General features: G+C 37.1%; 1 protein-coding gene across 1 annotated transcript; it reads right to left on the bottom strand.

Moving 5' to 3' along the window:
- Nucleotides 1–413: 413 nt before the first annotated feature.
- LOC118801601 (zinc finger protein 239-like) lies at nucleotides 414–9,370 on the bottom strand. Its single transcript, XM_036561959.1, has 2 exons — nucleotides 9,254–9,370; nucleotides 414–3,961 (listed from the first exon to the last, which is right to left on the bottom strand). The coding sequence occupies exon 2, from the start codon at nucleotides 3,894–3,896 to the stop codon at nucleotides 2,922–2,924; it is 975 nt and encodes a 324-aa protein (XP_036417852.1). The 5' UTR covers nucleotides 3,897–3,961; nucleotides 9,254–9,370; the 3' UTR covers nucleotides 414–2,921.
- Between the last annotated feature and the right edge of the window lie 5,365 nt (nucleotides 9,371–14,735).

Raw genomic sequence — 14,735 nt, 5'->3', positions numbered from 1 at the left:
ACCTAGAAAAATGATACATAATTAGAAACAGTGCAATGCAAGACATTTCAATACGTACCTGATTGCTGTTTTATTTTGCTATGGTTTTTAGCATTTTTACCATTTTGCTATTATTGACTGTGTTTTTATTGCTCTCGCTCCGTTTGTTTCTTATGAGCTGTGTGCCTGTGACTTATATTCAAAACCAAGTCTGCATGACATGAGTGCCCCCTGCCTTCTGAAGCCTGTTGGGACTGCAATGGTAGTGGCAAGAGAAATACTGATAAATATTCTACACGAGTGTTGGGCTTTCTGGCCTTTTTTCTGTCCTTTGCAGGAGCCTCTTAAATGTGGTCAGTGTAGCACACCTGACCTTCTTCTCCATAGAGCAGAATGAATAGACTCACTTGCCAGTTAACACTAAGAAGACAGTATGCAACAACAGAAATCAATTTATTATAGAAATATTTGGGGTATACTTGATGGTTAACACTAAAAAGACTATGCCATGGAAACAGAATTATAGAAGTTTTTTTTTCCATCTGAAGGAAAATTTTATAGTAATAGTCTTATTCATAGTAATTGTCTTAGTCTATTTGAATTTCTGCTACAAGGTACATGCATAATTACTAACTTACAATATTTAATTAAAATAATAAGACAAAAACAATGTAGAATATACATTGTGGTGGCCATCTCTAATAAAGCTAACAGCATATCACAGAGCAACAATTAAATCATCAAAGTAATATGTTTATTGAAACTCACAGCTGGGAAGAAGCTCAAAGTAAGAACCCAGAAAGGCCAAATTTACATGAGGTTATACAGTCCCCAAAAGTGGAGTTACATATCATTGGGCAAAAGAATGAAGAAGGTACAAAACATTGGTTGCACATAACTGTGACATAACTAACCAAAAGTGTTAATATATGCACATAATAAATCTCTTGAGGAAATAAAGATCAAACCTAGGCCTAATGTGTAAGGAGTAGCTGATTTGTTACAATCCAGCACATTCCTTGCACACACAAGAAAGAACAGAAAAAGTTCCCTCTGAACGTATGAGTAATATATATGGTGTCACAGCAGCTCAGAACAAATCACCATGCCAACCTTGGATAGAATAAGCAGGAAAAACTTTGTATTTACATTTAAGGTTGTTCTTGGGTTGATGACAGAGGCCTAATCAATAGTGTCAGCCTTTGGAAGTTTTTTTTAATTCTGGATCAGATACATATCTGATTTGTGGCCATGTGACCTGAATAAAAACACTCAAATTGCAGAGGTATGTGCATCCATCAACAAGCATGTTCTGCAAAATCCATGAGCCAGTAATCCAAAGACTCAAACACTGGGAAATCCGAACAGAGAAAGACAGTATAACAAACAAAAAAACCAACACTGGATAGGGCAGTGAAAGCTTGCCACATGGTACAATGGGTCATGCTCAAGTTTTAAAACTGACAACTAGAGTGTAAATGGTGCCTGAATAAACTAGTGGAATTCCAACCTGCCTGGACAGATAGCTTTATAGAAACAAAGACAAGTGGCAGCAAAGATGGTGCTCATTGTACTCTCAACTGAAGGTGATCCAAATCCAAATAAAAAAAATCAGAATGTCAAAATAGAACATTTTATGAATGTTTTGGTGTCTTCTAACTAGTCACAAAATGTGAAAAGGTCCACATCATCTACTGTGGCTTTTTGTGGTCTTATTTGGGTTTAATTTAATGCAGCAAAGGTAAACCAAAACAAAAATGACACTGAGGTGTGCAAAGAAAATGAACAGTGCAAGTTCATTAAAATTATTCTTGATTCTGCATGATGCAACAATTTATGAGGCAGATATTAAGTTGAAAAACACATGCCTAGTAATATTTATAAAAAAAGAAACTGCAGGAATAAAGCTCAGAAAATATATACTGCGAATATGTTATACATCAATACATAGTCAGACAATAAGACCTTGATAATCTCTTCTACAACTGAAGCCTGACCAAAATACTAAACCATGTTTTCTTCTATTCAGTGAGAACAGCATAACTCAACTCAATCCATGACTAACACAGAAGTCCAATAACAATTCACCATTTAAGTTTAGAGCAGGCATTCCCAATCACCCTCTCCAGGTTTCCCAGTCATTGCAAACATGAGCACTGAAGTCTCCCAGCAAGACTATGGAGTCTGTAGGTGGGGCCCTTTCCAGAGCCCACCCACTCGCTCCAAGAAGGTTGAATACTCTGAACTGTTGTTTGGTGCCTAGGCACACCCAGTCAAGAGTTTTCCTCCTTGCGATGTTAATTTTTTATTGAGGCGACCCTCTCGTCCATCAGGGCAATTTCGAACTGTACATCAGCCAGCTGGGGACTTGTGAGTATCCCCACACCCACCCACTGCCTCTCACTCTGTGCTACTCCTGTGCTACTTTGTGCAAACTCCCTTATCAAGGAGTTTGGTTCCAGAGCAGGCATTGTGGGTGGAGATGAGCCCAGCGATATCTACTTGGTACCTCTCAACCTTCTGCACAAGCTCTGGCTCCTTCCCCCCGTGAGGTTACATTGCACATGCCAAGAGCCAGTTTCCAGTGCAGGAGTCTGTGCCGCCAAGGTCCTCCTTGCCACCTCCCACCACCTATATGGCACTGCACTGGTCCCCCATGCTGGATCTTGTGGGTGGTGGGCCCACTTGGTCCCCCCCACGTTGCATTTTTGGGCTGAGCCCGGCCAGGTGACGTGGGCTCCCCTGCAACCAGGTGCTTGCCAAGAAGTACTAACCCTAGTCCTGGCTCCGGAGGTAGGTCCATGTAACCCATTTCCCAGGCAGAGTACACAGTCTGTTGTGTCCCTTAATCATAAGAGGACTTTGAAACATCGAATCATGCATGTGTCTTAAAATTTGAAAGTCTGAAGCTCCTCCCACACTGAGCAATGATGCAGTTTCTTTCAGGTGTGAATCCGCTGGTGACTCTTGAGGGCACCACTTTCTCTAAAACTCTTCCCACATTCAAAGCAGTAATACGGTTTCTCTCCTGTGTGAATGCGCTGGTGTCTTTGAAGATTACTCTGTACAGTAAAACTCTTCCCACAATCTGAGCACTGATACGGTTTCTCTCCTGTGTGAATGCGCTGATGTATTTGGAGACTACTTTGTACAGCAAAACTCTTCCCACACTCTGAACAGTAATACGGTTTTTCTCCTGTGTGAATGCGCTGGTGTTTTCTGAGGTCACTACTTTCTCTAAAATTCTGTCCACAGTCTGTGCAGTGATAAGGTTTCTCTCCTGTGTGAATGCGCTGGTGTATTTGGAGATGATTCTGCGTAGTAAAACTCTTCCCACACTCTGAGCAGTAATACGGTTTTTCTCCTGTGTGAATGCGCTGGTGTTTTCGGAGATTACTCTGTATAGCAAAACTCTTCCCACACTCGGAACAGTAATACGGTTTCTCTCTTGTGTGAATGCGCTGGTGTGATTGGAGATGACTCTGTTGACTAAATCTCTTCCCACACTCGGAGCAGTGATACGGTTTCTCTCCTGTGTGAATGCGTTGGTGTTTCTTGAGGGTACCACCTTCTGTGAAACTCTTCCCACACTCTAAACAGTGATACGGTTTCTCTCCTGTGTGAATGCGCTGGTGTGTTCTGAGATGATTCAATAAGGTAAAACTCTTTCCACAGTCTGAGCAGTGATACGGTTTCTCTCCTGTGTGAATGCGCTGGTGTGTTTTGAGACTACCCTGTGTTGTAAAACTTTTCCCACACTCTGAGCAGTAGTGAGCTCTTTTTTTGCCTGTAATCTTTTGTGTTGGTTTGCAAGGTGAGTTCATGTGAAGAGCAGCAGAGGAAGTTTTCTGAATGCTGGAGCTCCTGGACATCATATTCTCACATTCAGCCTTAATTAAGTTTAGCAGCCTCTTCATGTGTTTGTGGATGTTACTTAGATATGTGCAGGAAGGCACTTGGTCATCCGGAGCAGGAGATCATTCTGGAGGAGAACAAGGGTAAAAAAAACACACTGGTTAATCAGAAAGTATAGTAGATCAGGAAAAAATGGACATGTTTGTCTCCAAAACATTTTTTTTACAGAGGTAACAGCATAAGTTATAAGCTTTTTACTGCAAATGACAGCCACAGACATTTTTAAACTGAAGAAGACAATGTATCTTCTCACTGTAGACTGCTATTCCACACATGTGCCATTGACTTGTGTGTGCATGCAGTTGAAATCTTATTACTTCATGGACCACATTACCCACAAACTAACAGAGACAAGCAGAGTGATGAACTCTTTTCCTAATCAGATTTACAGAGAGATGGCCAGGACTGCAAAGTGCAGAGTATCGACAGCAATGAAAACAAATTATTAAATTCTTCAGGTCCTCATTCAGAGCCAAAATTTAAAGAAACAATTTGATGCAATTGAGAAAATAACACATACTGCACTGACCTTGGTCTAAACAGCCAAAGAGAAATCTATATTAGTGGTCAGAGCACAGAAGGCATATTCAAATGTAGATGACAAATGGTCTAAGTTTCCACTGATCAAGGCAGTCAAAACTGCCTAATACAAATACAGAGATACAGCAACTGTCCTCAAATGAAATGTTCCCCCATTTGGAGGCGACTCCCAACCTTTACTAACCACAACTCAAAGTATCAAATACTGCAGCTCCCAAAACAATCTGAAAAACTTACTCAAGATAACCCCCCACCTGTGGCTATTTATGACAAACTTGAATTTCAATCTGAGTATGTTTTTAAGAAAAGTTATTTTTTAAGTTAAAAATGAGTGTATGCTTAAATATATAATATACATTAAATATACTGTATATAATATATACAATACACAAACTTTGAAGTGAGACTGATCGTTAATTAATAACAAATTGTCAAATTATTCAGTGCACCTGAACAAGCTTCTCAACTCCACTCATCTTCTAATTTGTACATTATTGTTTCCAGTAATAAATGTTATAAAGGAAAGAAAAGAATATAGTAAGTAAGACTAACAGTATGCACACTGGTTTAACAGTAAGAGTACTAAAACGATTTATTTATTCCTTCCTTGAAGAAAATACATAAAACACACCAGCTAAAACAATAATGTACATGTACAAAAGTATAAATCTACTTTAAGGGCTGAGAAACAGGATGGCCTCATGATCATGTATTAAGTCAGGCTGATCTTGAAAGATGATAGGTTGTTCTCCACAGGGCTGGGATTGTCAGGTTCTTAACAACACACCAGCTTATTAACTTGTTCATATTAAATGAATGGATGCCTAAATAAATGAGTAGTATTTGCTGTGCACTTGACTTTTTCAACACCTCTGTCATCATACCGGTCCCTAGAAAACAGATCATCTCCAGTCTGGTTGTCTACAGACCAGCTTCCTTGAACTCTGTAGTCATGAAGTGTTTCAGACACTCATACTACAGTGCATTAAAACCTTAACTGACACTCTCCACTCTTAGCTGGTCTCATCTCAAAACAAAGACGAGTTCACATAAGAAGATGAAGTAAGGAATTTGGGGAGCTAACACCTGGAGTCAAACTTATCATGAAAAATAATGTGGTTAATTAGCTCAATCTCACATTATTCAACTAAAATCGATGACCAAATTAGTTGGCAAGTAATTTAGTAGTCGATTGCTCTGTAACATCATTACACGTCTTCCTCACGCTCACTAGGAACCTTTTTACATTACCGCTGGAGAGTTAACAACAGTGTGATGGCTGCCTCAAAAACAAAATCCTCAAAAGTGCAGGAGCTAAACTCAGAAAAAAAGGTTCTCAGTTGTGCTATTCATAAAGTCCACCTTAGCTGGCATGAGAGCACATCCTCCATGCTGGAGCATCTGAAGAGGAAACTTGTTGGCTCACTGGATGAAGAAGATTCATCTTGGTAAGATAAGCCACGTGCCAAACTGCATACTAGCACACTAAATAGTGTGTAAAAATAGTGTATATACCATTAGAAGTGCACTCATTAATGTAGTATGTGAAGTGCAGAAGTGTGTGGTTTGGGATGTTGCAAAAGTTTTGCTAGCAAGTTAGTTAGCTAATGTTAAGTGTTAAATTCCATCCTACTTCATGTTCTGAGCTGAGCCGTAACATTTGTGTTTTTGAAATGCACATTCTCTTGATTCGTTAAAGGAGCTGGAACAGAGAAGCTAGTAGCTATTATTCACAGCGACCCTGTTCACTTTCCAGATAACATTTACATTTGTAAACATTGCATCGTTGTCTTTACGTCTATGGGAGGCAAATCCGGCCAAAAAAAGAAATACAACAATAAAACGTAAACGCAAACCTCTTTTTGCCATTTAATTTTTCAAACATTTGCACAAATATCCTGGCAAAATTGAAAATGAAATTAAATACCTACATTTGCAATTTCGTTTTTCACATGAGCACGAGCCATTTGTGACAAAAAAAAATTAAACTAAAACTGCTATTTGTCATTTCATTTTAGTCATTATTCTGGTATTTCATGATCATATCTAAAATGAAAAAGCGAATAGAAAAAGAAAATCCAAGCTTCACTTTGGCTTTGGCTTTTCTTCATGAAATACAGAATATGTATATATGTATGTGTGTATAAACTAAAATCAAAATGCAAAGTGTATGTTCTTATTTCTTTTTTAGCAATAGGCTGCATATCTAACAAAATGGAAATGCAAAATGGATAAAATCAACAGCAAAGTGACAGTTTGTGATTCAATTTTCAGCGTGGATGCACTTTAAGTGTCAGAATGAAAAGACTAATGCAAACGAACATCGACGCCACCTGCTAGTGATTTACTTTTCATTTGTCACTTTGCTTTTCGTTTTCAAGTTGACCAACATGCAAATATATGTTAATTAGCACTAGGTGGGGCTACATTTTAGGACATCCTCAGACCTCAGAGTCAGAACGGGATCATTCCTCAAGCTAAACGACTTCGGGTCTCGAGAAAAACCATCGTCATGACTCAGATCTGGTGAAACTGAACATCAGACCAAATGGCCTCTGAGAAAAGGTATCAGACCAAACGCAATCCTGGTCGAGCATAGACTGGTTTGTGTAACTTAAACTACTGTGTATTCTCAATATAAATGTCAGTATTTCTGAGGCTGTTTGGTCTGATGTAAAATGCCTTTAGCAAACGGTTAGGACCATAATCAAGTAGTTTAAAACAGCCAGAGCTGTAGCGAACCTACATGAAAGAAAACAACCTCATGGTAAGTACAGCCACACCTCAGTTCAGTACATTGTAGGATCTGTGATGGTTTGAGGGTTTTCATTCCTCCAATGGCCCAAGGGACCCTGTTAGGTGACACTGCCTTATAGACTCTATAAAATACCAAGAGAGTTTAAATGAAAATCTGGCTAAACAGTTTAGCTCTGTTGTTGGCCGCTTGTTTAGCATTTGTAACGGGATAGCCGAGCGCTCGTCACCAGACAGATCAAAATAATCTTCCTTCTTAAATTATGACTATTACAAAAACTGCGGTCGTGCTTTTCCAGCAGATAAAAACAGCTCACCAGACACTTTCTCCCACTCTCCCATGACAGATTTGTGAAATGTTCCACTGTTTGTCGAGGGTTTGTCATGTTCAGACCATAAAGGATAGTTTAAAACAACAATTAATCACCCAGGAGTAAAAATCTGCCTTCAACTTTATCGCGATATGTATCGATATCGAATTATATGAATTTTGTTTAACGTTATAACATTTTTTGCCTTATCGCCCAGCTCTACTTACACATCCTGTACTTGGCCAGGAAAGATTCTGATTCTAAAAGAGGCGTTAAAAGTGGTAATACTGCTTGAGTTCAATAAGCTTAAAGAACAGGGGGGAAAAGGCCTCCCCACCCAAACTAAAGCAGCAGCCCATCACCCAAACTAAACCAGCAGCAACCCCACCCAAACTAAACCACAGTCCCTACCCAAACTAAACCAGTAGCACAACCACCCAAAATAAACCAGAAGACCCACACACAGGCACCTAAAAGCATTCACATAAATGAAATAACTCAAGAAGTAAAACGAGCCTAACAGAAATGCAGTAGCTTTAAAATAAACATGAATATAAGCATGAATTTATCAACTCAATAATTACTTCATTACTGAGAAACTTAACAGAAAATCAGTATAGAATCTAAAGTTTGTTTCTCTCTCTATATTTCTGGAGGAGTGAGTTATACACACATTGTAAATGTAGCCCAGCGTTAAGTGTTCTGAGAGGAAAATTACCTGAAATTTTGAAGGATTTCAGGTAATTCTGCTGTAATAGCAATTAGAGTGACATGTGAGTATAGGAAATACAACCCTATTTCCAAAAAAAGTAGGGACGCCATGCAAAATACAAGTTCACCATGTAAATAAAAATAGAATGCAAATAACGTGACTTACAAATTATATGCAAACCATATATTTTTAAGGAAAATACTACAAAGACAACATATAAAATGTTAAAACTGAGAAATTATTGGGTTTTTTTTTATTGTTTTTTGGCCTTGTTCCTTACATAGAGTTTTCCAATAACTTTACCAATCTTTTACCAATGGCCCTGTCCCAACTTCACTGGAACGTGTTGTTCAAAATGGGCATATATTTTTCAAAAATACAATACAAATGCAATACAATTTCTTACTTTCAACATTCCATATACTGTTTTGTAGTATTATCAAGTAAGTGTAGTCTAAATGACTTGCACATCATTGTATTTTGTTTTTATTTACATTTTACGCAGCGTCCCAACTTTTTTTGGAAATGGGGTTGTAAAATAAAATAAGAAATGAAGGTATAATGTTCTCATAATGAATTCACCTTTCAGGAATATGAAAGACGTGTGAACTACGCTCAGGGAATCTCTTCACACCGTATCTCTGTCAGTTTTCACCTCTAAAGGACCTGTGAGCCCCTCCCCCACCCTCTACCAGCACCATAACACTGAGACCTTTAGCTTATTTTCAGAACAGCTGCTATTAGATTATTACTAAAGTTCAAAATGTCCACACTTTAAAATTTCCATGTAAAGAAAAAAAAGTCATTTGAGGCTTACTGCAAGAAGGTGGAAAAAGAAAAAGACGCATCGCGTCTCTAAAACCAACCTCAACCGCGTGCTGTCCTGCCCGTACGTTTCTATGGAAGCTCTCTGTGTTAGTCTTAAAGCAGCTGTTATAACCAGAAACTGCCGCAAATTCATTACGAGACAGCGCCTATTCAGTAAACACGCTAAGGCTGATTGAGCTACAGCTGGGTTACACAGTGATAAACAGCTCTTTACCTTCAGCAGATCCGCTCCTGTTTCTCTCTGATACCGCAGCGCTCTCCTTCTTCTCCGCTTTTTATTTTTGGAGAGCCACCGTTTTAGCGCCCCCAATTGACGTCATCACTGTGGATATGGGGGGCGTTATTTTTCTAATCCCACCCGTATTCCGATAAACCCCGCCTCCTGCGCTCCGATTGGCTAGAAGTTGAAAGAGAAGCAGCCCGTTTATTTACTGCAGCAGTTATGAATTTACACAAACATGACAAAAAATAGTGGAATAAGGATGACGGAGCTCATTCAATAAATAAATTATAATATAAACAACTACAGGACATTGGTCGGAATTTTGTCAGCAGATTATCAGACACTGTTGGGGGACAGTTTGTATGATTATAGGTGACTGTTGTTTTTATGTCTGTAAACAGCGAAGGATCTGCATTTTAGCTTAAAATAAAATTATTAAAACTAGCATTTATCACAAAACTCTTCAAATGTCTGTATTAATGTGGTGATTTTGGGCTGTCCCACCTCACTGACACTGAACTTCCCTATGAAACATATTCATTATTGCCACTGACACCATAATTACAATGTTATTTAATTCATTTATAAACAATAATGTATAAAGAATTATTTTCTCATTTCCATTTTCTATAAGTTTAATTAATTAAACAAAAATGTCATTTTAACCTTTATTTCACATTTTATGCACAACTCTGTGAACCAAACCTGTTCCCCTACAAAAAAAATGGAACATTATCTATTTATTATAATATAAATAGGAATGTTATCATCTTGTTGTTCTCTTCAGTGACCAGACAGGTCAGTATTCTCATTATATTTTCTCAATTTACACACAAAAACCTATTAGGCTGCATGAGTAAAGGTTGATCATTCAACCCTGACACCAAGGTTGTTGTTGATAAAAGATTATGTATTTATTGTTTATTTATATAAACTATATGGTTATTAGCCTAAGCTAACTGCTAATTTCACTGTTACCCAGTATTAACCTTCTTTTAAATGAAACTGAAAAGAAAACGACTTGAAACAAAATTTTCAGTAAGAACGAATAAAGCAATTTTCAACATTCCCGTCTGCTGTATTTTATATACTTAATATGTTTTTACTGCAATAATATTCCTGTCACTTGCTTCAACCCTATTAGCCAGGCTTCAGCACTGTTATTTGGTCATTTTTGATAAAAATAGTCCTGAAGCATTTATTTTTTTTAGTTTATGATACCAGAAGTGTCAATTTGGTAATGAGAGTCATTAGTTTGAATTAATAACAGAAGAAATCGATCACTGTTTGCGTATTTAAAAAAAAAACACTGAAAACGAAAGAGAACTTTGGGATTTTTATTATTTATTTGAAAAGTTCTGAAAGCATTTAATGAATTTGTATTTCTTGCTAGAAAACAATTAATTGAATTTACTTTTATACTTTTATCATTTATACATCTTCCTGAAATTTTATAACAGGGTTACATCTCTGATTTAACAGCCTGAGGTGGAAAATAACATTTTCTGAAGATTAAGCACTTACTTTGATTAAAACTCTGCCAAAAACACCAAAGTAAAAAGTACATTTTCAAAGAGGTTTGAGGTCTAAAGTGAACTCTATTCACAGAAAGTGCCAAATTCAACCCGACTGTCTCTTATGTCTATACTGTGATTAGGTTTATTCTGTTTCTTCAATAACTGTCAGTAAGTCAGGGTACTTTACGTTTGTTCCGTGTGATGATTTATTTTAGGTAAAAATTTTTTACCTAAAACTTACAGTGGACTAAAGAGATTCTGATTCTGAATTGGTAGTAAAATAAAGAGCACAATACAAATTCAAACTGAAGAGATGTCTAATGTACAGATGTCTAATTTTTGTTTATTTATTTCTTCTTTCATTTGTTACCTTTATTTATTTTACTGGATTAAATATATTATTTTACTCAGTACATATACTCAGATTCTATGTAAATAGCTTGAAAGTGAATGTTTCTCTTCCTGTTTAGTACGTAAATCGTGGCATGCAACTCCAAACACAGCCACAAGAGGGCACAGAGACTCCACTGAGCTCCTGACATGAATGTTGGAAATCTAAAAAACAATTCATTAGTTCATTAAAATTTTAAAATGTTTATAAATTACATTTAATGTTAAGTATGTTTATATTCACATTTATCAATTATCTACCTGGTATTTTCCTGTATGTTATTAAAATACCCAATCTTTAATAAACAGAGTTGTATATCCTCTGTCTGTCATATTTGTAGTGTGATGTCATCCTTCAGTTTCTGCAAGGATGGCTGCATTTGAACTACAGCATGTTGGAGATTAAAAAAAAAAAAAACATTAATTACTTGTTTTTATCTCCATCTCCCATTTTATTTTTATTTCATGCACAATAGATCAATCATAGTGAATATTTGAATAAAATAGTTATGATAAAACAATGAACAAAACAGGGAAATTACAAAAAAAGCATTAAGGGCTTGTACTAGGCAATTTCGCAATTAGATTAATTTACGAAGAGATACATTTTGCGGTTAAACAGATAGAATGAAATGTGAAAAAAAGGATGTAAAAAAATAAAGAACATCATAAGCCAAAATAGACAGAGTGTAGTTGGGGTAACATTAATTAGAATAACGTTCAAAAAAAGATTATTGTGAATTAGGATTTAGCTAGTATTTTGAAGGAATTCAGACTGTTACAAGTTCTCAACTTGGGTGAAAGACAGTTCCAGATACAAGGTCCTCTGTATGAAACTGTATGTTGGCTTAGTGAAGTTCTGAAGAAAGCAGGATGTATGTTGTTGGAAAATATGATGGAATAGTGATGGATTTTTTTGGAGTTATATTGAAAAATATTTTTGAAACAGTCTGAAAGGAAGTTTTTTAGAATGAAGAACAATTTGGCCGATTTGAAAAAGGTTAATTTAATACATATTTAGAATCAAAATCAAGTTCAAAAACAGGGAGCAAGAACAAGCATAATATGAAGAAAATGCCATCATTCTGACATATCACTTTTGAAGTATATGTAAGTGTCTGAGATTTTGATACGTGCCCAGATAATGAATAGTATGACAGGTATGGATAGATCATTGTATAATACTAGTTTCCCTGGTTTAACTTTTTTCATTTCATATTCCACCTTATTTCAGTCCCGTTCTTTCCCTGCTCTAGCCTTACAGTAGTTCATACACTTTCCCTCACCATTTTTATCAGCTAATGCTGCCGTTTACTCTCTTATTGCAATATCAACTTTTGCTAGTTTGGTACATAATATCACCTTTTACATCTTTATTCTAGCAGCAGGTTTATAACATACAATACTTACATAAGCTTCAATACTTCCTGGTCTGAGAAAAAGGCCCAAGCTTGGTTTTAGCTGTCCTTAAATAATGCTTGGGCAAATTCTGACATGCTTAGTAGAACCCTGTTGCAGTGATCCATTTGGAGGGGGGGTTATGGGGTTCATATAGTTATATATGAAATATATATTTTTTAAATTTTATCTTGTTCATTCTGTGGGTTTTTAGCTTCTGATTCAAGTATCCATTTGTGAACAAGCTTTTGTTGGATTCTTCATTTACTTTATAAGTTATTATTGATGGTCATTACTGTCTCCCCCTGCAGAGGAGAAGGATTGGTATGGTAGGGTAGACCAGTGGGAGTCTATTGAAAGAGCTCACTGCATTTCTGTAGAGAGAGAGGATATGGTTGGTTGGTTGTTCTGCCAACGTAGTTTGAGGGAAATTGTTGCTTCCTCAAAGTTTAAAAATATATTCTGTAAATAGTTTTTTTGTTTGTTTTGTTCTTTTTTGTCAACATTTTGGTTTTTTTCCCCACACCTTTCACCAACTAAACACCCTTGCTGTGGATGTGCTATTGTGGTTTGCCATCGCTCTTTCTTACAACCCACAACCTTGTTGGAGCATATCTACCCTCACCTGCAAGCAAGGTGTGACAATGCTGATGTAATATAGATTTAATTTTTCTAATAACACCGCTATTTTTAGCTTTTTTTTGTAATGTTACTGCAATGTGATCTTTTCAGCTGCGTTTCTCATAAAAAACTACATCAAGACATTTAATACAGTGGACATGGGATATATTATTGTTGGACATTGTTCTGACAGGAGAATATCTATTCCTTTTTTGTTTCTTGCAGTAAAGGTGACAACAGTTGACCACTGAGCAAGTTTCAAGTTTATTTGTCATTTGCACAACATGTCAGGACATTCATATATTGAAATGCTTGTGGTGAGGCTCAGATAATCACTCTGCAGAAAGTGAACAAAGTAAAAATAAAAATACAAGAAAATACTGAAACTGACATATATCTATATATATATATATATATACACACATATATATATATATATATATATATATATATATATATATATATATATATTAAATATACACTAAATATACACACAATATAGAGAGAGGAGGGACCTATGTAAGGAAAACAAAAATTCTAAAAATTCTCTCTGCTATGTACAAATATATTTATATTAAACAAGGGATAATCTGTGAAGAATATATACATTTTAAAGTGACAGTGTTATTGTTCATAGCAGTGATATGATATAATAATAATACTGACAAAGTGACTGAGTGAAAAGGTAGTTGGGGAAGGACTCCACAGCTTCCCTGCAACTACAGGTCCTCATCATGATCTTGCCATCTCAATCGAGAACTCTCTGATTGTCCCGTCTGTAGAGGCAAGGTCTTGGTGTGGTTCTGGATGGCCAGTTATCGTTCTTGAGTCACATCACGAACCTGACTCGGTCATGCAGATTTCTCCTGTACAACATCTGGACGATCCGACCCTTTCTCACTCGAGAGGCCACCCAGGTGATAATGGACTCTGTTGTCATCTCAAGGCTTGACTCCTGCAACTCGCTCTTGGCTGGTCTTCCAATGCAGGCCATCAGGCCTCTGCAACTCATCCAGAATGCAGCAGCACGACTCGTCTTCAATCTCCCAAAGTTCAGCCACGTCACCCCACTGCTGCGCTCCCTTCACTGGCTTCCTGTAGCTGCACGCATCAGATTTAAAACCCTTATGCTTGCCTACAAAGCCAAAAATGGACCAGCCCCTCCTGACCTGATGGCAATGGTGAAATCTCGAACTGTACCACGAGCCCTTCGAACTTCGAGTACAGCTCGGCTTGACCCACCATTCTTCAAGGCGCGGAAGACAAGCATCAAGACTGTTCTCTGTGCTGGCACCCAGGTGGTGGAACGAACTCCCACTGGTTGTCCAAATAGCAGAGTCTCTCGCTGTCTTCAAATGCAGACTGAAGACACATCTCTTTATACAGCACTTATATGAGCACTGAATTAAGTATTGATTGTAATGTATTATACTGCACTTATGTATTGTATTGCATTGCACTGTTCTGTGTTCAACTCTGTTCCTTTTTCTCTAGGTATCAACAATGACTTTCTGATTCTAGCAGTCTCTGAGCTCAGGACTAGCTTT

This window comes from Colossoma macropomum, unplaced genomic scaffold, assembly GCF_904425465.1.
Source record: "Colossoma macropomum unplaced genomic scaffold, Colossoma_macropomum, whole genome shotgun sequence".
Taxonomy (NCBI): domain Eukaryota; kingdom Metazoa; phylum Chordata; class Actinopteri; order Characiformes; family Serrasalmidae; genus Colossoma; species Colossoma macropomum.
Note: the sequence above shows the minus strand (reverse complement) of the source record. Positions and strands in the feature narration are given on the sequence as shown.